This window comes from Arvicola amphibius, chromosome 6, assembly GCF_903992535.2.
Source record: "Arvicola amphibius chromosome 6, mArvAmp1.2, whole genome shotgun sequence".
Taxonomy (NCBI): domain Eukaryota; kingdom Metazoa; phylum Chordata; class Mammalia; order Rodentia; family Cricetidae; genus Arvicola; species Arvicola amphibius.
Genome location: NC_052052.2, coordinates 29,658,588 through 29,682,488, shown reverse-complemented (window position 1 = coordinate 29,682,488; position 23,901 = coordinate 29,658,588). Strand labels below are relative to the sequence as shown.

The 23,901-nt window shown below is 47.3% G+C and overlaps 1 protein-coding gene across 2 annotated transcripts in view; it reads right to left on the bottom strand.

Moving 5' to 3' along the window:
* The window catches only part of Smap2 (small ArfGAP2), a 48,884-nt gene extending 43,717 nt beyond the window's left edge, over nucleotides 1-5,167 (bottom strand). Inside the window, exon 1 of one of the 2 annotated variants that reach the window (XM_038334219.1) lies at nucleotides 4,674-5,167. In XM_038334219.1, the coding sequence (XP_038190147.1) occupies nucleotides 4,674-4,776 (103 nt within the window). In that variant the 5' untranslated portion in view covers nucleotides 4,777-5,167. Of the gene's footprint in view, nucleotides 1-4,559; nucleotides 4,581-4,673 lie in introns of those variants that run through there. The other variant, XM_038334221.2, reaches the window with a different exon arrangement.
* Nucleotides 5,168-23,901: the final 18,734 nt, after the last annotated feature.

The following is a 23,901-nucleotide window of genomic DNA, read 5'->3' as shown; positions in this document are numbered from 1 at the left end:
GGGCATGACAGCCTAATTATGGTCCCCAAGTACAGGAGGCAGGCCCAGGGGATCCTCGAGACAAGGTGGCTAGACTGGCCAGAACTAGTGACAGATCTGTCTCAATAAAAAAGGAAGAGATCTATAGAGGAAGACTCCCAAGGTCAACATGGGCTTCCACAGGGAGTTATAGACATGTACGCATGTATTCTCACATATACGCCCCCACACATACATTTAAAATGAAAAGTCAGGTAAGGCAAAACACTTAGAAGAAAGAGGTGGGAGGGTCCCAGCAAGTTTGCTGTTCTAGCGAGTTCTAGTCCTGCCAAAGCTATACAGAACTGTCTCAAATACATATGTAAGAAACCAGGCACTGGGGTGCATGCCTGTAATGCAAGCTTTGGGGAGGAAGATCAGGAGTTCATTTACTCAGCTACACAGAGGTTAAGGCCTGCCTGGGCTACAAGACCCTGTTTAAACAAAGAAAAACAATAGGTAAGAAATGGCCAACAGTGGTTATCGCCAGGACAATGACTTTTCACACTCTTTTAGAGTTTTTGAATTTTGAACCACATGACAATCAACTTAACTGAAAATATATATAACAGGAGATGAAACAGGTAGGGATTAGTTGATTAGAGGGAAACACTTCACAGACAATGTGACAAAAGAGAGAAGGGAGCCTAGCAAAGCCCTCAGACTCCAGAACTCCATGAGGTGCTCCAGTCTCTCGCATATTCCACAAGCCATCATGTGGCCCCATGTCAGCTCCTTCTGTTTCTCACAAACCTTGACACTGGTGATGTCCCAAGGCAGACAAGAGAACACAGGTCTTCAGAAAGGCAGACCTTCCTAATGGTAAATGATAGATAGTATCTGGTTTTAACAGTCTCTGAACGGGTTAATCCCCAAACGCTGATAAACATTTGGAGCTAAAGGCGAAGCCTTGGGCCACTGTGGCCCTAAGTACAAAGGAAGTAGGATGGTCTCCAGCAGGCAGTTACTATGGACTATCTGGTCCTTATACTAGTTTTGCCCTGTTTATCATTACTGAAGCAGTCGGTTGAAAGTATTAATGTAGGAGCTTTCATGACAAGGAAACTGTATCTTGGGCTATGAACAAGTCACAGCATTGTGAAAGGGAGCTTTTTGAAACAGGGTTTCATGTAGCCCAGGCTAGCCTCACAATTGCTAAGGATAACTGAACTGATCTTCCTTCCTGCCTCTCTCTGAGTTCTGGGATTACAGGTGTGGCCACCTCAGATGGTTTCAATTGTGACTTTTTTGTTTTTTCAACAAAGCAGTGCCAAAGCAGTCTGGCCATTTGGAAGCCTGGTCCAACAGGCCTTCTATTGCAGTGGTTCTCAACCTTCCTAATGCTGTGACCCTTTAATACAGTTCCTCATGGTGTGGTGACCCCAACCATGGATTATCTTTTGTTTGTTTGTTTTTTCAAGACAGGGTTTCTTTGTCTTCTGGTTATCCTGGAATCCTTGTGGACCAGGCTGGCCCCAAACAGAGATCTGCCTGCCTCTGCCTCCTGAGTGCTGAGATTAAAGGTGTGCGCCACCACCGCCCAGCTCCAAAAAATTATTTTTGTTGGCACTTCATAACTGTAATTTTGCTATTGTTATGAATCATAATGTAAATATTTTTGGAGACAGGTTTGCCAAAGGGGTTGAGACCCACAGGTTGAGAACCACTGCTCTACTGACTAAAAAGAAAAGAGTATCTGCTTGTTCTCTATTGTGATATTTAAACTACATCATTCTAAGGATCAACTAACAGATATCACTCTTTTCTTTTTTGTTTTTTCAAGACAGGGTTTCTCTGTGTAACAGCCCTAGCTGTCTCGGAACTAGCTCTTGTAGACCAGGCTGGCCTCAAACTCATAGAGATCCTCCTGCCTCTGCCTCCCGAGTGCTGGGATTAAAGGCGTGCGCCACCACCGCCCGACCCTAAATATGATGTAACAAAGAAGAGTGGGGGGACTAGAGAAGTTACTCTGTGGTTCAGAGTTCATACTCATTAGAAGGCCTGAGTTCAGTGCCTAGCACTCACCTCAGGTGGCTTGTAATCACCTGTAATTCCAGCTCCAGGGAATCCGACACCCTCTCCTGGCATCCATGGGCAACAACTCACATATACATACAATTTAAAATAAAAATAAACTTTTTATGAAAGATATTTTTTTTTCTAAAAAACAAATAAATAGAAATGGCAGGGTGGCAAGACGGCTCAGTGAGTAAGAAAGGCGCTTGCCGCCAAGCCGGCCCGTCTGAGCTCTCTCCCCACATGGTGGAAGTTGTTGTGCCTCTTACACACACACACACACACACACACAAAATATAAAATTTTAAAAAGTCATTGCCAAAGAGTTATTTTAGAACATTTTTACAAAAGTATCCACTTCCAATCTATAGTTCAAGCTATATCAATAGACTAAATATTAGTAGATGAACACTCTCCAGACCCTGTCTGGTGAGCTCTCAATTTTCTGAGAAAGGACGAGATTAAAAAAAAAAAAAAAAAAAGTAAATTCAACTATTTAGTGAATAGTTTTCAAATTCTTCTGCCAACTAAGGGCCTTTTACCACAGCTGAGCAAGCCACGATGCACAGAAGCACCCTCTGAGAACCGCAAATGTCTTTCTTACCACCCTCTGAGAACTGCAAACGTGTTCGTTACAAAAGCAGAAAGGGGAAAAGAGGAACAACGCGAATGAGGGATTAACCGGCAGACTGGGCTGGTTAATTCTCCCACTCGATAAACACAAGGCCTCGGCAAAAGCCTGTTTAACAGAACTGAAAGATAACGACACACAGCATCTCTTTTTTAATAGTGGTGAAATGTATTGAAAAGTATTTCTGGCTTGGAATGTTCAGGAGCTAAGGTAGTAGCATCAGCGGCTACTAGCTTTTGCCGCTGTACAACTGTGGGAGCTGGTACTCTGCCCTTGTGTGAGTCCTGGAGAACAAACTCAGGTTGTCAGTCTTGGTGGCAAGCGCCTTTCTCCACTGAGCCATTTCACAGGCCCCAGCTACTCGTTCTCGTTAGGCATTAACTATGGCTTCATATCTGAGTTCCCAATAGGGCTATTAATAAAGGGCAGTGGGAAATTTGGAGGAAATGATAAAGTAACCTCTCTCTTCCACATGGTATATTTTATTGGAATGAGTAAGTTTAAGAGCGACATGAGAAATAGGGGAGGGGGTGGTTCTAAAAATCACCAAGAACGGCATCTGATTCCCCAAATGTGGTGTGTTCACCCAGGGGTGCCTCACTGTGACTTGAGAGCTGTCAACTGAGGACATTAGAGAATCTGAGTGAAACCAAATGTTAAACCAAACATTCCAATGGATCTAACCAGAATCAATCTAGCCAGGTGTGGGCAGCCAGGGGATCTCTGCAAGTCCAAGGCCAGCCTGGTTTACAAAGTGAGTTCTAAGATAGTCAGGGGCTATGCAGAGGGATCCTGTCTCAAAATAATTAATTAATTAATTAATAAAAATTTAGGAGAGAAATCCAGGGATCTGCTTTCCTAATAGTACGCTCCATTTGCCTACTGATAGAGGTCACTAAAAAAATATTACTAGGAGTCTAAATCAATGCATCATCATTCCTGATGCCCTCCTTACATAACCCTACTCCAAATAAACCATAATCACATGAAGCATGGGTTAAGAATCTATTGCTTTTCTCAAAATTAATACACACACATTTGAATTTGTTTTAAACTATATGCTCATATGCTATACAGAAAATCTGGGAAATGGAACTAGGGTACATAAACAATAGCTCCCCCCACACACAAATATAACTGCTTGTCTCTACAACGCCAAGAACAAACATTTCACTATTACAGTTTTCTACCATATTGACCTTCAATTTTATTAAAGCACGAACCTTTAAGAGCACAGAAAACAAAGCCTAAATGGTTGTGGCCGATTTACAAAAATCCTTCCTTTTCACCTCTAGGAGTGGAAGCACCAAGGAAGCATCGAATTCGTTGCTTCCTTCCCTTTCTCCCTGTTTGAACCGGTCCTGCACTACAGCGCAGATCCTGCTAGTTTCGGCCACCCCACAAGCACAAGGCCTCCACAGACCAGGCGAGGCTATCTAGAAATCCGCACTGTGTCACTGCGTAAGGCGGCTTCCCAGGGCACACATCCTGAGTGAAGAAAGCTACCTAAGCACTTTGTCAGAGCTCAACAAGGTGGCAAAATGACAGGAGCTGCTAATGAAAGAACAGACAGTAAGGAATACCACCTTTAAAAACCATTTCGACAGTTTTCCTCTTCGTCATCTCACCTTTCTCCTCGCCTCCCCCACCCTCACCACCACACTGCAGCTCACCCACAGCTCTGCCAAGTGAAAGGCTGCCAGCTCTGGATGACAGCGGGCTCAGAAGCCGTTCAGAGCCTGCAACACAGACATTCTCACCTGAACACACCGGGCCTCCCCACCCCCCACTATACCATCTTCACGCTCTCATACACACACACACACACACACACACACACACACACACACACACATCTCCCCAGCCACAGGAAATCCAGAAGGCTCTTGAGCACCCGTTGCCATCCGAAGAGGGCTTGCCCCTGGGCTCCAGAATCCCCTCTCCACTCAGGCCACCGCCACGCCACCGCCCAGCAGTCAGCCCCCAGCCGGTGCCGCGGATGTGCTACCTTTGGACTGGCAGTCAGCACAGAACTTGTTATCTTCCTCCAGCAGCAGGTTGGCCAGGACCGCCTGGTACCGATCCACGTCCTTCACCGACTTGCCCGTCATGGCCAGGGTGTCGGCGGGGGCAGAGGGCGACGCGCCCCCCGCGCCCCCAGGAGCCCCTGCCTCGGTCCGGGGCTGAGGCCTCGGGGCCCCCGCCCAGGCGCACCTCCCGAGCGGGACGAGCCGTGTCCTCTCGCCCCGCCCCGAGCCGTCCCGGGGTCAGGGCCGCCTGCCCCCCGCCCCGCAGTCCCTCGGCGCGGCGCCTCCTGGCGGGCTCCGGGCAAGGAGAGGACCCGCGGAGGCTGCGGGACCTGGGACACGGCCTAGGCGGAGCGAGCCCTCGGCCTCAGGCGTGCGAGCCGCACACCTGACCCCTGTGCTGAGGATCTGCCGCCGCGCTTCCCGCCTCGGTTTCCCTGGCAGCTTCGGCCAGCTCTGCCGCCACCTCCACCGCCTACTTCCGGCAGCTCTTCCTCTCCTCCTCCACCCAGCCCAACCCGCGCATGCGTCCCGCCCACCGCACCGCACTGGGCTCTTCCCTCGGCTCCGCCTCCAAGGAGCCAATCCAGGAAGAGGCGGGGGCGGGGCTTAGGTGAGAGCGGCAGTGGGAGGACACGCCCCCTCCATGTCCTTGGAAAAGAATGAATGAAGCCGGATGGAAAAGGGAGGAGAGCGAAGAGAATAGTGACTAGAATAGTGACGGTAACAACCAACATATACCGAGTTCTCACTGAGTGCTAGGCACTGCGCTAAGCACTTCGTGTCAGCACAGTATGCTCTTCACCGCAACCTTTATGAAATGTATATTTATTATCTTTATATAACCCAAGGGTTGTGGGTATCCCAGACTCCCTCAGCTTAGTCTTTTCTTCAAGAGATGAAAGAACTCACCCTCTGTTCCAAGTTAAAGACACACTACACCCTCCCACAGGATCACTTCTTTTTTTTTTTCTTTTCTTTTCTTTTTTTTCCAGGCAAAGTTTCTTAGTGTAGCTCTGGCTGTCCTGGAACTTATTCTGTAGACCAGGAGGCCTTAAACTCGGAGATGTGTCTGCCAAGTGCCGAGATTAAAGGCATGTGCCACCACCGCCCAGTCCTCACCATAACTTCTAAGTTGGAATACCTCTTGCTTGCTGATATCCATTAGCCTTCGTCTTGTGACTACCATCCTCTTTGAGCATTGTTCTGCCATTTTTTTTTCTTCCCCTTCTTTTTTTTCTTTTCTTTCTTTTTTTTTTTTTTTTGAAATAATTTCTTTTTGAACAGGTTTTCCATTATAGCCTGAACTCCATATTGTGGACCAGAATAGCCTCAAACTCACAGAGATCTGCCTACATTTACCTCTAAAGTGCTAGGATTAAAGGTATGTGTCACCATACCTGGCTTTACGTGTGTGTGTGTGTGTGTGTGTGTGTGTGTGTGTGCGTGTGCAGGTGCCCAAGCAGACCAGAAGAAGGCATTGCATCCCGTGAGCTGGAGTGACATGCTGTTATGAGCTTATGAGCTGATGGAAGCAGTGACCAATGTGGTGTTAGGAACTGAACCAGGGTCCTATGGGAGACTACCACGCTGTCTACTGCTGAGCCTCTCTCCAGCCACCTTCTTACTTAAATTCTCACAAAGCAAAGATACTAGCTTTTTTGTTTTTTCGAGACAGGGTTTCTCTGTAGCTTTGGAGCCTATCCTGGAACTAGCTCTTGTAGACCAGGCTGGACTCGAACTCACAGAGATCCGCCTGCCTCTGCCTCCCAAGTGCTGGGATTAAAGGCGTGCGCCACCACCGCCTGGCTCTTCTCATTCTTTGCAGTAAAGAAAAGAATTATTCCTTCACTAACAAATTCCTACAAGAAACAGAAAGTGCTATAGGAGACTATAGGAGACGAGAGCAGCACCTTCCGATTTGTGATCTTAAGGGTTTCCTCTGAACACTAGAACAATAGATCAGGGAAGCCAGCAAGGCCAAGTGTTCAGCTCCGGCTAAGACAGCCCTCTTGTCCAGCTCTACTTTCTCTCAAGAACAGGCTCCCTTCAAAACATTTATATTTTCAAAGGGAAATTAAGTTTTTCTATTACTTTATTAATGAGAAGTTTATTACTCTGCCCAAAACCTTTTCATCCTAGCTAAGCCTCAAAGAATTTGCTTTTATAAACATACAAGCTCATAAAGTATTTTCCTAAGATAGATCTACCAGACTAGATATTATCTTAGACATTTGTTAAATATTTGCTTTATTTTAAGACAGGGTCTCACTATGTATCCTTGGCTGATCTGAACTCACTGTGCAGACCAAAAAGGCCTTGAACTCACAGAGATCTGCCTGCCTCTGCCTCCTGAGTGCTGGAGAGGCATTGCAACATTCTGGCCTAGAGATTTAAGTATTCAACCATGCGAATGTATATGTGTATATGTAGGTGTGTGCACATAAGTGCAGGTGCCCTTGGACACCAGAAGAAGGCACCCAATTTTCTAGAGCTAGAGTTACAGGTGACTCTGAGCCTCCCGAGGCCTCTTGTATGGCAATCTCACTGAACCATGCTTACACACTGAAAAAGCCTTTGGGAGCTTCTGATTTTCTCCCGCTTGGGGAGAGACCTGCATAGTCTGGTGATGACACACACATACCATAAAGTCAGATTGCCTGGGCTGCAGTATAGGATTTCAATACTGTTCATGTGGCTTTGGCAGGTTGCTGAACTCTGTACCTCAGTATTCCATCTGTGAAGTGGGAACGGTAGTGATGCTAAGAGCCTGTTTGCAGGATTGATGAAAAGTTTCACTGGCCTGTAGCATTTCTAGAACAACTCTCAGCACATCATGAATGACAGGCAATTAACACCTATTGCTAAATCTATCTGGCTTTTGGCCTTATCCGCCTATGATGGAGTTTATTTCCTGGTATCTTTATGATCAGACATAGTCAATGGGCCATGCAGAAACATGTCACTCTCTGCCTGAAGCCTTTATTTTCTGCTTTGGCTGGGATACACTATCCACAAAGGACAGAACTGTGAAGACAGAGTGAATCTCTACTCTAGAAAACAGAGATGACTTCTGAACCCTGGAAGGGCAGCCTTCGAGGTTCCAGACTGGGCTGCATAATGAAGGCCTGAATTTATTTCAGATATGCGAGAGCTCTCTGCTAGTCCACAAAAGATGAGAGACAATGAGCAACAGGAAAGTCTGCTCTGTGTTAAGTTGTGAGTTGTTTTCTCACCAAATTGTAACTTAACTAATCCTACAAAAAAAAGGATTCATGGAAGCTAGCACTGGTGTCACATGCCTGTGATCCCAGCACTCGGTAGGTGGAGGCAAGCCTGGCAGGAGTTCAAAGCCAGCTTCAGCTACACGGTGGATATTAGGATCTCCTGAGATCCTGTTTCAAAAAGAAGAGACAGAGAGAGAGAGAGGAAAAAGAAAGAGAGAAACAAAAGGAAAAAAAATCATTGCTCCTTGGGTATATTTATCCGTTCATTGCCTTTTGTGTTTATTTTTGTAGCAGAGTACCTTGCACCAACAAGCCTGGCTCAGAAAGCAGTTTTCCCCTAAGTGGCCACGGTAGAGTAAGCACTGCAGTAAATGCCCGGAAGGCGACTCTAGAGGCGCTGTGTTTGGGCTACTGCCACAGGGAGCTTTCCGTTCCTGCACCTTCTAGCTGAGGGAGCGAACCTCTTGAGTCATATATTGAACTAAAATAGCTTCCAACCCACTGGTTAGTCAGGCTGCCAATTTAGGGTAATACTAATTAAATGGCTTTGTCATTAAGTGAGCTGGACTAATTTTCTATTTTCCTGTCATCTCAGTGTTGGTTGTCACAGTAAGTAGACTCTGGATGGCCGATGAAAACATGGCCTGTTCGGCTAACTGCAGTCAGCCCTCACGCTTACTTTAGATGTAGAGAACTTGCCACGACTTAGCAGAGACTGCACTGCCAGCCTTGAAAATGTGGCTGTACAGAAACCAGCTGTGTGTCTTTGCCTTCCAGTCCTTCTTTCCTTCTAGAATTCCTACCTGTCCACTCCTCAGCCTGACTTTCAGAAGCGCCTCTGCTCTCCACTGCTGAGGGTGCCTGAGAGGGCAGGGCCAGGGCTTTTCTCAGTGGCACTGTGTTCTGATGGTCACACTGCTTGGGACTCCAGAAGATCAGCAACAGTCATAGGTCCCTTCCAGACAGAGAGTGACGCCCCCTTATCTCTTTACACGTTGTACTCTGGACTCCACAAACATTCCTGCTTGTGAACAGTCTCATGAAGTCCGTCTTGTGAGCATATTGGCTAGCTCCCTCCAGCATGGAAGCCCAGGCCCAATGCCAGGACCAGGCAGCCTGATGGGAACAAACTTCATGCTATGCCAATCTGCCATTCTCCTTACAATAACTTGTGCCCCATATCTATCAAGCCCCTTTCTTTGCCTTCCCTTCTCTACTCTAACTTCAGTAAAACCTTACACAGCCGTTCAGTGATATGGGCTCTGGGAGAAGAGGTTGGACCAACTGTGTGTGACTATGGCTCTGCAGCTCACTGCTATGCAGCTCACTGCCATGGTGATCTTGCATCCTCTCCAGCTACATGACAGTACAGACAGCATCCGAGAGTGCCCTCATTACCCTCTGCCCTGTATCAGTAGCTCCTGCGTTTTCGGGGCCTTACAAGGGACTGGGTAAGCACGCCTGGCCAAGGCCTCCTGGACGAGACACTGAAGGGCAAAGAAAGGAAATCACCACACGCCACAACATAGCAACTGCAAAAAGCAAAACCCTGGGGGAGAGGTAAGACCGGAAGTTTCCAGAAAGGGAAAACAAGTCACATGTAGAAGAACCAGGAAGGAGAACGGCACAGAGTTCTCAACAGCAGCTGTGGAAGCCAGGGAAACATGGAACCGTGCCTCTAAAATTCTGAAAGAGTTGCCAACCCAGAATTCTAAGCTAGCTACCCTGCTGTTCTGGAAGCAGTGTGAACGAGGGTGTTTTTTTAGCTGCACTTGCTTTCAAAGTTGTGCCCCGCTCCCTGTGGCTGTGTTCTGAACCCCCCCACATTCCTCTCTAAGCCCAGATCTACTGGAATGGAGAGCATCAGCCAGCTCCCCTGCAGGCAGGTTCCTGGTTGTGCTCAACAGGAGGTACAGGCAGGAAACCAGAAGGACTCTGAGTTACTTATTTTTTCTGCTTTCTTCCTGCGGCCCAGAGCTCTTCCTTCCTGTACTGACAACCAACCCTGCTGTGAGGGCAGCTTTGCCCTCAACTACAGCTCTTAACCATGATCTTCCAGAACCCTCTAATCCCAGCACTCAGGAGGCAGAGGCAGGCAGATCTCTGAGTTCAAGGCCAGCCTGGTCTACAGAGCAAGTTCCAGGACAGCCAGGGCTACACAGAGAAAAAAGAATTCTCACCCAGCTCAGTGTTGACAGTGTATACCTCTAGTTCCAGCCCTCCAGGGGTGGAGGCAAGAAGAGTCCAAGGTTTGTGCTTCACAGTAAACAAAGTGAACATGAGGCCAGCCTGGGCTACATTGCAAGACCCTAGGTGAAAGATGCCCTTTCTTTAGTTGCCATGGTCCTGAAATCTTCAGCGGAGTGGCCCCAACAGACCTACAGAGAGCATCCTTAGGCCTTAAATTAAGGTGGGAACCTCCCTTTGACATGCCCATTGAGGCCCAAGTTGCCCAAGTGTATTTCATCACTGGTTTCTGAACAGGAAGTGGCCCAGATTTGCAAATCACTGGGTACACCAGCTGTACCATCCTGGTCCTGCTGTGGTTTCTGTTTCTTCCCAGATGTGTCACCCGTGGCCACCAACCCCTTTCTCTTGCTCTCACAGTTTGAGAGAGTGCAGCTTCCTGGGCCTCTCCTGCTCTGGCCATGGGCTCACACTGTCACGGTGCAGGGACCTCAGGCTAACACACACCTCTGAAACCTTTACTGACCCCGAAAAGGTATCATGGTAAGATCTGATTCTGTGGCTCCGGTGTCAGTTCAGCGCTTGGCTGGTGACCTTGCTACCCCTACTGAAGGCCTTCACTAGGACACAGGAGGCTTCCTCTTGTTTGTTTGATTTAGACAAAGAGTCTAACCCACCCTGGTCTCAAATTAACACCTAGTAGAGATGACCTTGAACTTCGGGCCGCCCCGCCTTTACCACCTCCTAGGTGCTGGAATTACAGGTGTACACCACCACATCTGGGTCAAATAATGCAATCAGAAGTGTATCACAGGCTGGTCAGATGGCTCAGCAGGTAAAGGTGCTGGACACCAAACCTGACAAGCTAAGACTAAGGTTAGTCCCTGAAATTCCCATGCTGGAGAGAACCGACTTCCACAAGTCGTCCCCAGACCACATGGCATGGACACAACACGCACACACATGCACATAAATGTTATAAAAACTACCCAAAGTACTTACCCCTTGTTAAGTATTTTAGATGTAGGATGGGACTGTAACACACTTCTACGAATGTAAAATATCTTGTATCTGCTTTATGATACATATTAATGATTCTGCTTTATCAGAGCTGAGCGTGGTAGTGTGAGCTTGTAGTCCCAGATATGTGGAAGTCTGAGGCAGGAGGATTGCTTGAACTCAGGATTTGGAAAACAGCCTGGGCAACATAGCAAGCCCAAAACTCAGAAGAACTAACCAACAAGCCTGGGACCTGATGGTTGGGGAATTATCAGCCTACTCAGACCGCACTGATTTTAAAATAAAAGACTTCACCATCAGGAAAGTGTGTTTCAGAGAAAAAGCTGAGGTAATAGGTCAGGGATCTTTTGCTAATATGATCAAAAGGTCAGAGAAAATGCTTTTGAAATTAACTGTGTGGTATGCACATCCCTCAATTACCTCAGTGGAAGCCAAAAATAAAACATAGGCTTTGGACTCTTAGCCCGTGTGTTGACTTCAGCCTGCTCTCAGCCTGTAGCAGGCACCCAAATGCTTTTACTCTCATTTTTATTGAACCTGTACTTTCAGTTTAAAACAGGTAGGCTATCTAAGTTGAGAACAGTGACACATGTCTGTGGTCCCAGCAAGAGGCTGAGGCAGGAGGATCACAAGTTCAAGGCTTCCCAGGACTAGGTAACCTTGGGCTACACAGGGCGACTCTCAGATTCCCAAAGGAAGGAGGGAGGGGTGGGGAGAGAAGGGAAGGGGAAGGAAATGGGGACTTTATCTAGGGAAGACCCATAAAGGAATCTAATGGAGTGAATGCCCATGGCATACACAAGAGACCCACAAGGTTATTGAGAATTTAATACCAGAGAAAACAATGGAGCGTAGACTGAGAGGGAGAGAGTGCCAAATGAAAGGGAATTCACATCTGCAAATCCCGCCAGCAGGAAACTACACAGCTGCACATGCGTGCTACTTTCATAAAGATGGGGTGGGGTGGGGATCGTCCATGAACCACGGGGGATTGACCATTCCTGGGTCAATCTTTTTTTTAATATTTATTTATTATGTATGCAGTATTCTATCTGTGTGTATGCCTGAAGGCCAGAAGAGGGCACCAGACCTCATTACAGATGGTTGTGAGCCACCATGTGGTTGCTGGGAATTGAATTCCGGACCTTTGGAAGAGCAGGCAATGCTCTTAACCAGTGAGCCATCTCTCCAGCCCTGGGTCAATCTTCTTTTGAAACTGTTTGCAACTGTTTCTTCCATGTTCTCTTTCTGCATGGGGCCACCTGTCCCCTTCGTAGCTACATCCATCCATCCCACCGCTGTATCTGGGGAGACGAGGCCTTGCATCTCGCTCCGTGCGTCCACAGAGAATAAACTGTGGTTGATGAGTCTCATCGAACGCCTAGCACAGGTCAATTCAGTGATGGGATTCGAAGTTCTTGTCCTGAAGACTTAGAAGGGAGGCGGGGTTTTAGTGGATTGAGGGCTAGACTCCATGAATAGTTAGGGACCAGAGAGAGGCTGACAGTCGGCAGAACAATGGTCTTCCAAGCATGGTTACACCTTTAGTCCCTCAGAACTTGTAAATTGGTCATATTAGATAAAAAAAAAATAATAGCAACTCTCTAAGATGACATAAAGTTTAAGTCATAGGACGGGAAATGATCTTGAATAACAGTAGTGTGAATTCTAATTGATCTTAATAATAAAAACCCAGAGCCAGGCAGTGGAGGTGCATGCCTTTAATCCCAGCACTCAGGAGGCAGAGGCAGGAGATCAGGAGTTCAAGATCATCCGCTACATAGGGAGTTTGAGGTCAGCATGGGCAACATGAGACCCTGTCACAAACAAAACAAGCAAGCCACCAGCTAATCTATAGGGTCATCAAGGTGGCTCATTGGGATAAAAGAGCTTGGTATGCAAGTCTGGTGAGCGAAGTCCACATAAAGGTGTAAGGAAAGAACTGACTCTATAGTCACATATCACACACAAATCATAATAATTCTAAAAACGAATGCACGCATGGTTCTGCAAGAGCAGGACAAGTGAACAAAGAAGGACAGGACAGACCTTTGAGGACGAGCCAAGCCAGGGTGTGCAGAGCAGAAACTCCTAAAGGGAACAGCTGAAGAGACAGAAGGAAACCAAAGGAGCTGAGCAAGGACACCGCCCTGCAGGTGGTGGGTGCTGGCTCAGGACCAGGGAAGAGTCAGGTGCATCTGTGGGCTGGCAGACAGAACCAGAGCCGGGTGCGGCTGTTCAGAGACACTGGAGGAACTGGACGTGGGGGTGCACGCCTTTAAATTCAGCACTGGGAAGGCAGAGACAGGTGGGGGCTAGCCTGATCTACACAGTGAGCCCTTGAAGAAAGGAGGTGTGCGAGCAGGTAATTGGTGTTTAGGATGTTTCCTGAGCACAAGAGACAGCCACAGTCCAGGGGAGCAAACCTGCAGCGGGCTGCACTCAGCTGAGGATGGGCAGCTGCTCCCGGGAGGGATCTGGCTCCTTGCTGGCTCTAAATTGATATCAAATAGATAGGTAGATAGATAGATAGATAGATAGATAGATAGATAGATAGATAGATAGATAGATAGATATAGACAGACAACAAACAGAAATTTCCTTTGAGGTAGGTGTGGCAGGCATGCCTGGAATCTCAACACTCAGGATGCTGAAGTGGAAGGACTGTGATTTCTAGGCCGGCCTAGGCTACAAAGCAAAAAATTAAAAACAAACAGCTGGAGAAATGACTCAGTCGTTAAGAGCACTTGCTGCTCTTGCTGAGGACCACAGTTCAGGACCCAGCACCCAGACGGGCACTCACAAGTGCCTGGGACTACAACCAGGGAACCTGATGCCCTTTCTTAGCCTCTGAAGGCACCTGCACTTACATGTATATACACACACACATGCACACACACACACACACACACACACTTATGTCTTTTTTTGAAAAGGAGGAGGTGATGGGGAACCTCCTTCAGCCAATGACATTTATCTATCTATCTATCTATCTTTTTTTTTTTTTTTTTTTTTGGTTTTTCGAGACAGGGTTTCTCTGTGGCTTTGGAGCCTGTCCTGGAACTAGCTCTTGTAGACCAGGCTGGTCTCGAACTCACAGAGATCCGCCTGCCTCTGCCTCCCGAGTGCTGGGATTAAAGGCGTGCGCCACCACCGCCCGGCTCTATCTATCTATCTATCTATCTATCTATCTATCTATCTATCTATCTATTTATTTATTCATTATGTATACAATATTCTGTCTGTGTGTATGCCTGCAGGCCAGAAGAGGGCACCAGACCCCGTTACAGATGGCTGTGAGCCACCATGTGGTTGCTGGGAATTGAACTCAGGACCTTTTGGAAGAGCAGCCAGTGCTCTTAACCTCTGAGCCATCTCTCCAGCCCCCACACTTATGTCTTTAAAATAAATACCTCCAAGCTGGCTCATCCACTGCCCTGCCCTGCTGCAGGGACTGACCAGCTGAGACCCAGGGAAGAGGGAGGAGCTGTGGCTACTGTCTTCCGAATGCTTGCACACCCTGCTCCCTGCCTTTGCCTATGAAGTGCCTTCTGCGTACGATAAACATCTAAAGCTTTCCAGGCTCCATGTTAAACATGCGCTGGATATAAGGAGGGGCTGCACTGAGCTTGCTCTCCACTTTACAAATGAGGGAAATGATGATCAGGGAAATGAAGGGACTTGCCCGAGGTCACTCAGCCAATACAGAGTAGAATGAGGATCTAATTCTATTTGAAGCCAAATTCCAAACTCTTTTTTTAAAAATTATCTGTAAATATGTATATATAAAAATTATACGTATAAGGGGGGGGTGGGTGTGTTGTGCACATGTGTGCCCGTGGAGGCCAGAAGTGGCTTTCAGATCCCCTGGAGCAGGAGTTACAGGAAGTTGTCAGCTGCCCAGTGTGGATTCTGGAAGCTGAACTTGGGTCTTCTGTCAAAGCAGCAAGCTCTCAGCCCGGTAGTAGTGGCACACACCTTTAATCCCAGCACTGGGGAGGCAGTTCAAGGCCAGCCTGGTCTACCGAGCAAGTGCCAGGACAGCCAGAGCTACACAGAGAAACTCTGCCTCGAAAAAAAGAAAGACAAAGCAGCAAGCTCTCTTCGCCTCAGTCATCTCTCAGCCCTGTTCTGATTCTCTAAAGCCATGATTTTTCCTGAAACTGAGTTCTTTTCCAAAGACACACTATTTATTTGTGTGCTCACACATATGAAGAGAGAAGTTTCCCAGCACTGAAACACTACTCCTCGAGCTTGGCAACAGGTGGTTTATCCATTGAGCCTTCCCACCAGCCCCTTCCCAGCAAGTTCTAACGGTTTGGCTCCAGGGAAATGGGCTTTTCTATGTAACTTTTCATCAGCATGTTGTACTGCGAAGAGTGACCACGAGGTGGCGCCAGAGCACCAGCCAGCCTAATTTGCGGTCCTGGACGAGTCAGGTTTGTCTTCCCTCCAGAGGTGGAAGAAAAATCCGAGAGATTAGCAATCTCTGCTAGATCTCCAGCCCCGCTTTAGGAAGTCTGAAACACTCCTAGTTTCCCGAACCTCACATCAAACAAAAGATTCCAAGGACTCTTCTCTGAACGTCCAGAACCAACTATATAAAATAACAATCTTGTGGTCCCTTTGCCCTCTTGACCCCTGTCTTCCATTTCTGTAAAAAGCTCAAAATGAGTATCCCCATGCCGTGGCTTCAGTGGGAAAAGGGAGCAGGCACAGGTCCCGGGGACCCACGCTGAGCAGGAAACAACGGTAATCACTATGTGGTCTTGGGAAAGTCCTTTCTGCTAAAGCTGTTTTCTTTGGTTTGAAACGGACATAAATAAGGGCTAGAGAGATGGCTCTGTGGTTAGAGCACTTGCAGTCTTGCAAAGAAGGGGCCCTAGTTCGGTTTCAACACCCACATAGTGACTCACAACCACCCACAACCCCAGTTCCAGGGAATCTAACACCCTCTTCCGACCGACGTGTGCACCAAGATGCGTGTCATGCATACACATCTGTAAGCAGAATGCTCATACATAGAAAACAAATAAATCTAAAAAAGAAATTAAAGGGGGCTGGGGAGATGGCTCAGTGGTTAAGAGCACTAGCTGCTCTTCCACAGGTCCTAAGTTCAATTCCCAGCAACCACATAGTGGCTCACAACCATCCTTAATGAGAGCTGGTGCCCTCTTCTGGCATGTGGGAATACATGGAAGCAGAATGTTTTTGTTTTTGTTTTTGGTTTTTTGGTTTTTTGTTTTGTTTTGTTTTGTTTTTTGGTTTTTTGAGATAGGGTTTCTCTGCAGCTTTAGAGCCTGTCCTGGAGCTAGCTCTTGTAGACCAGGCTGGTCTCGAACTCACAGAGATCCACCTGCCTCTGCCTCCCGAGTGCTGGGATTAAAGGCGTGCGCCACCACCGCCCGGCTTGGAAGCAGAATGTTGTATACATAATAAATATATAAATAAATCTTTTAAAAAAATAAAGTAAAAAACCCCACATAGTCAGGGGACCTGCTTCACTGAGGAGTAACAAATTTCAGGCTGGATATTTGGGGGGGTGCTGCCTCGAAAGTGGACAATCACCAGCTAAGGCGGGGTCTCTGCTGACAGTTCCCCCAGAAGACTGCAGAGTGGGCAAAGGATATAAGTCACAGTGCATTCAGAATACAAAGCAGAGACTGCCTGCCCAGCGCAAGCGATGCCCCGGTCTGATCCCCAGCACCGTTTAAACCTTATAATCCCAGCTCTCGAGAAGTGGAGACCAGAGAGGAATGAGTTCCTGGTTATCCTCAGCTACATAGTGAGTCTGTGAGTCTGAGGGCAGCCTGGGCTACATGAGACCTAGATCCAAAAAAAAAAAAAAAAAAACAAGGGAGGGAGGGAGAGAAGGAGGGGGAAGGGAGGGAAGGAGAGAGGGAGAGAAAAAGAGAGAGGGAGGGAGGGAGGGAGAGAGGAAGAGAGGGAGAGAAAAAGAGAGAGGGAGGGAGGGAGGGAGGGAGGGAGGGAGAGAGGGAGAGAGGGAGAGAGGAAGGAAGGCAGGCATGCATGTGTGTGAACACATACATACACAGACACACAAAGGAAATAAATATAGATTTTTTTGTTTTGTTTTGTTTTTTAGAGACAGGGTTTCTCTGTAGCTTTGGAGACTTGCTCCTGTCCTGGAACTCACTCTGTAGAGCAGGCTGGCCTCAAACTCACAGAGATCCACCTGTCTCTGCCTGCCAAGTGCTGGGATTAAAGGCGTGCACCACCACCACCCAGCTTAAAAAAAAAAAAAAAGAGAGAGAGAGAACTCCAGATGAAACGTGTTAGCTTTCACCAGGAAGTCATGGGGAAGTTAGCATGAATCCACAACACTCTAGTAAACTACGGATCCTCACTGGAGTAAAAAGCACATGTTTCCAGAAGGAAGCATGGGAAAGAGGAGGGAAGAAAAGGAGGAGGCTTTTTAGGGGAATTCAGGGCTACTGGGATAGAGGTTACAAAGATGGTCCCCAGCAAAATGTTTCTAGGGTGTTGATGTCACAGCCTCTCTCCATGTTCCCAACTTCAGCATGCTTCTGTCTTGCTGGATCTGGAGCCACAGCATGACCTCAATGGAGCCAGCACATCTGCTTTGTCCGATGTAACGCACACCTAGTATAAGAAGATACTCAAGCCAGGTGCTGGAGAGATGGCTCAGTGGTTACGAGCATTGCCTGCTCTTCCAAAGGTCCTGAGTTCAATTCCCAGCAACCACATGGTGGGTCACAACCATCTGTAATGAGGTCTGGTGCCCTCTTCTGGCCGGCAGACACACACACACACACACACACACACAGAGAGAGAATATTGTATACATAATAAATAAATAAATATTTTTAAAAATTAACTTTAAATACAAAGAAACAAACTTGAAGTAAAATGATAAAAGATGATATCTCATAAAAACGTTAAACATTAAACCTTATGTGATTATATTAATATAAAAGTAGACGTCAAGTCAGGGAGTGTGACCAGAGACAAATCATCTGAATGACAAATGAAGACTTCATCAAAACACATCCCAAATGCTAAATGTGCTTATTACTATGCAAAACTATGACAACATAGTGTCTTAGGGTTGTTATTGCTGTGAAGAGACACCATGACCACAGCAGCTCTTATAAAGGAAAACATTTAATTATGGCTGGCTCACAGTTCAGAGATTTAGTCCATGGTCATAGCATGGCAGCATCCAGGCAAAGTTGGTGCTGAAGAAGTAGCTAGGAGTTTTACATCTGGATCCACAGGTGGCAGTAAGCGATAAAGCCACTGGGCCTGGATTGGGCCCTTGGAACGACAAACCCCACCCCCAGTGACATACTTCACACCTACTCTAACAAGGCCACACCTCCTAATCCCTCCCAAGCAGTACCACCCCCTGATGACTAAACATTCAAACCTATTAGCCTATGGGGTCATACTTAGTCAAAGTATCACACAACACAAAGCAAAATTGACAAATGATGCTCGCTTCACAACACATCTGCTAAAACTGGAGTGGCCCAGAGATTAGGATGGTGCCCCTGTTAGGACGATGTGCAAATCTGTGAAGTTATGGATGTTTTATGTATCAGTTAATTTAATTTTTTAAAAAATATTTATTTATTTAGTATACAATATATGCCTTTGGGCCAGAAGAGGGCACCCAACCTCATTACAGATGGTTGTGAGCCACCATGTGGTTGTTGGGAATTGAACTCAGGACCTTTGGAATAGCAGGCAATGCTCTTAACCGCTGAACCATCTCTCCAGCCCAGTTAATTTAATTTTTAAGATGACAAAATGTAAATAACTCTGCAATCAGTGCTGGAGACTTTAAAAACCCTCTTAAAAAATTAATCAAATTTATATAACACTTGAAGCTGGGTAGTAGTGGTGCATACCTTTAATCCCTCTGTGAGTTCGAGGCCAACCTGGTCCACAAGAGCTAATTTCCAGGACAGGCTCCAAAGCTACAGAGGAACCCTGTCTCGAAAAACCAAAAAATAAAATAAAAATAAAAACTTGAGAGGGCTGAGGCAGGAAGTTTGAAGTTGGATGCCAGTCTGGGCAGTATAAAGAAACCCTATCTCAAAAAAAAAAAAAAAAAAAAAAAAAAAAAAAAAAAAAAAAAAAAAAAAAAAATCTGGGTCAGCAAGATGACTCAGCAGATAAAGTCGCCAGCCAGTTAGGTCTCCAGGATCCACATGGTAGAAAGAATCAATTCCTGAAAGTGTCCTCTGACTTTCATAGGCATGTCATGGCATGTAAATCATGCATCCATACACATACACACATCGAAAATGTAAACATCTTAATCTGTAAACAGGCTGGGAATGTGGTTCAGAGCGAGAACACTTACCTAGCATATGTGTGGCCCTGGGTTTGATCCAGCAACCCCTCAATCATCATTATCACCATCATCATCTGTGGATAACTGTGGCTTGGATCATTTTATTTATTAAAGATTTATTTATTTTATGTATACGATCCTCTATCTGTATATACACCTGCATGCCAGAAGAGGGCACCAGATCCCATTATAGATGACTGAGCCACCATGTGGTTGCTGGGCATTGAAATCAGGACCACTAGAAAGCTGCCAGTCCTCAACCCCTGAGCCATCTCTCCAGCCAGGCTGGGGTAGTTATGTCAACTTGACACAAGCTAAAGTTATTTGAAAGGAGGGAACCTCAACTGAGAAAATGCCTCTACAAGGTCCAGCTGTAGGGCATTTTCTTAATTAATGATTAATGAGGGAGGGCCCAGCCAACTGCCAGTGGGGTCATCCCTGGTCTAGTGGTCCTGGGTTCAGTAAGAAGGCAGTGGCGCACGCCTTTAATCCCACCACTCACGAGGCAGAGGCGGGCAGACCTCTCTGAGTTTGAGGCCAGCCTGGGCTACAAAAGCTAGCTCCAGGACAGCCAAGACTACACAGAGAAATCCTGTCTCAAAAACAAAACAAAACAAGCAAACATATAAAGAAGGCAAGTTGAGCAAGCCAGTAAGCAGCACCCCTCGTGGATTCTGCATGAGCTACTGTCTCCAGCTTCCTGCCTGCTTGAGTCCTGTCCCGACTTCCTTTGATGACATGGATGTGCAAGCCAAATCAGAGCTGTGTCTTGGTCATGGTGTTTCATCACAGCAACAAAAGCCCTAACTAAGACAAGCTGTGAAGCAAATTCCATCTTTGCTGAAATATGAAGTAGCACCAGGCAGTGGTGACGCACGCCTTTCGTCCCAGCACTTGGGAGGCAGAGGCAAGCAAATCTTTGTGAGTTCAAGGCCAGCCTGGTCTACAGAACGAGTTCCAGGACAACTAGACCTGTTACACAGAGAAACCCTGTCTCGAAAAAACAAAACAAAACAACAACAACAAAATGAAATATCTCTGTAACTACAACTTAAACTTGTAAAGGTGAAGAAAGGAAACCCTGCATTAAACCTGATGATGTAAAGGGGACATGTCTGTCCTATGGGTTTGTTGTGACAACACTCCCCTCTGGACTAGGACCTGAATGACCCTGTGGGCTCCCAGTTTCAGGCTTATTCTTGAAGGGGAAATTCCTGTGGTGGGCAGGGCATATGAAGGAATTCCAGTTTTAGGTTTTTTTTTTTATATCCTTGAGAAGATATCAACTATCTTCCTCTTCCTCTTCTTCCTCCCCTATTTTGAAATTGGGTCTTCTATGTAGCCCTGGCTGGCCTGAAACTCACTATATATAGACCAGGTTGGCCTTCAACGCATAGAGAGTCACCTACCTCTGCCTGAAGACTGCTGGGATTAATGGTGTGAGCAACCATGACTCAATTTTTTTTGGGGGGTGAATAAGAGGGGTTAGGATCTCATGTATCCTAGACTGACCTCAAACTTGTTGCATAGCCAAGACTGTCCTTGAACTACTGATTCTTTTTTTAAAATCAATTTTGATTTACTTATTTTGTGTGACATATCCTAAAATTACTTTTTTTTTTATCTACGTGTATGTGTATTTGGCCTGCATGTGTGTCTGTGCATCACTTGCATGCCTGGTGCCCTTAGAAACCAGAAGAGGGCATCAGATCCCCTGAAACTGGAGTTCAAAGTGGTTCTATGCTGACAGGTGGGTGCCATTGAACCCAGGTTCTCTGCAAGGGCAGCAGGTGCTCTCAACCACCGGGCCATCTCTCTAGCTTTGTCACGTAATTTTTAAAAAATGAAATGTTGAAGGTTATTTTTCCATCTATTTATTCATTGTGTGTGTGTACATTTTTTTATGTGTTCACTATGTGTGCTGACCCGTGGCAGCCAGAAGAGAGCATTGGATTTTATGGAGTAGGAGGGATAGGTGGCTGTCAGGCTCCTGATATGGGGCCTGAAATCCAACCCCCCCCCAGAGCTCTACAAGAGCAGCAAATGCTCTTAACTGTGGAGCCATCTTTCCAGCCCCTTTCCCTGGCCAGTTCTCCTGATTTGCTTGTCTCCAGCTTCCCATACCAGATGCTATTTGGCTGGAGAGATGGCTCAGAGATTAAGAGCACTGGCTGCTCTTCCAGAGGTCCTGAGTTCAATTCCCAGCAACCACATGGTGGCTCACAACCATCTATGAGACCTGGTGCCCTCTTCTGGTGGGCAGGAACACATGCAGACAGAACATTATATACATAATAAATAAATAATAATAAAAAAGAAATAACCACAGTTGTCATTAAAAAAAAAAGAAGAAGAGTAAATGACAGTGAGGACCCAAGTGTATTAAGCTTCACTGTGTGTTGGTGCAACATCAGGCAGCTGTAGTGAGGAGCTGTGGGCCGCGTTCCCGCCGCCCTGCTCCCGGCTGCCTGGCTAGCTTATGCCCCGAAATAACAACACACAAACTGTATTCATTTAAACACTGCCTGGCCCATTAGTTTCAGCCTCTTACTCACATCTTGACTAACCCATATCTAATAATCTGTGTAACACCACAAGTGGTGTCTTACCGGGAAAGATTCAGCATGTCTGACCTGGCGGCTGGCTCCATTACCTCTGACCCAGAGAGGAGAGGCATGGCAATCTGACTGAGCCATCTACCTCACTTCCTTCTTCCTGTTCTGTCTACTCCACCCACCTAAGGGCTGGCCTATTAAATGGGCCAAGGCAGTTTCTTTATTAACGAATGAAATCAACACAAACAGAAGACTCTCCCACATCAGGCACCTGCCACTTATCTCCTTCATTCCTTACATAAATTCTCTAAGATGGGAGCCAGATTGTCCCCGGTTACAGAGGAAGAAACCGAGACTTCATATATGTAGCTAGAGGTGCCTGTGGTCACACCTGTAGTTAGTGATAGCTTGAAACCCACAGCCCCTGGCTAGTGTCATGTGAACAGACAGGAAGGAAAGGGACTCTTGACAGAGGTAACTAGACAGGTAGGTTTGGGGAGTTGCTGAACGAAGTGTCCATTGTTTCCACGAACAGGGGAAGATCATCTGGGAAAGCGCTGAGTGTGAAGTCCTCATACAGGAGACACTGTGGGTGAGGGCAGTGGTGCAGGGGAGGGAGGTGCTGCAGGGGAGAGAGGTGCTGCAGGGGAGAGAGGTGCTGCAGGGGAGAGAGGTGCTGCAGGGGAGAGAGGTGCTGCAGGGGAGGGAGGTGCTGCAGGGGAGAGAGGTGCTGCAGGGGAGGGAGGTGCTGCAGGGGAGGGAGGTGCTGCAGGGGAGGGAGGTGCTGCAGGGGAGAGAGGTGCTGCAGGGGAGGGAGGTGCTGCAGGGGAGAGAGGTGCTGCAGGGGAGGGAGGTGCTGCAGGGGAGGGAGGTGGTGCAGGGGAGAGAGAGGTGGTGCAGGGGAGGGAGGTGGTGCAGGGGAGGGAGGTGCTGCAGGGGAGAGAGGTGCTGCAGGGGAGGGAGAGGTGGTGCAGGGGAGGGAGGTGCTGCAGGGGAGAGGGAGGTGCTGCAGGGGAGAGAGAGGTGGTGCAGGGGAGGGAGGTGGTGCAGGGGAGAGAGGTGGTGCAGGGGAGGGAGGTGGTGCAGGGGAGAGAGGTGCTGCAGGGGAGGGAGAGGTGGTGCAGGGGAGGGAGGTGGTGCAGGGGAGAGAGGTGCTGCAGGGGAGGGAGGTGGTTTAGGGGAGGGAGGTGGTGCAGGGGAGGGAGGTGGTGCAGGGGAGGGAGGTGGTTTAGGGGAGGGAGGTGGTGCAGGGGAGGGAGGTGGTGCAGGGGAGGGAGGTGGTGCAGGGGAGGGAGGTGGAGTCCTGCATCACTTACCACTTGGCTGATAGTGGACCTCATATATGTGGTGGTCTCACAGGATTAGATAGTCCAGCTACAGCTGAGTTTGTGTAACTACACTTGTGATGCTTGATCGTCTAAGGAACACTTTGCACAGAGCGTGTACTCCTCCTTGAGATGTAATTGTAAGGACCTGGAGAGATGACTCCGTGCATAAGAGCACTTGCTGTTCTTTTTTTTTTTTTTTTAAAGATTTATTTATTATATACAGTGTTCTGTCTGCATGTATACCTACACCCCAGAAGAGGGCACCAGATCTCATTATAGATGGCTGTGAGCCACCATGTGGTTGCTGGGAATTGAACTCAGGTCCTCTGGAAGAACAGTCAGTGCTCTTAACCTCTGAGCCATCTCTCCAGCCCCACTTGCTGTTCTTGCACAGGACCCAGGTTCTGTTCCCAGTACCCACACGAGAGCTTACACCCTACTGTAACTCCAATTCCTGGGCATCTGGTACCCCATGGGCAACCAGGCATGCATGAATTGCAAACCACTCATACACATAAATACAAACTAATGTTTAAAAGATATAGTTG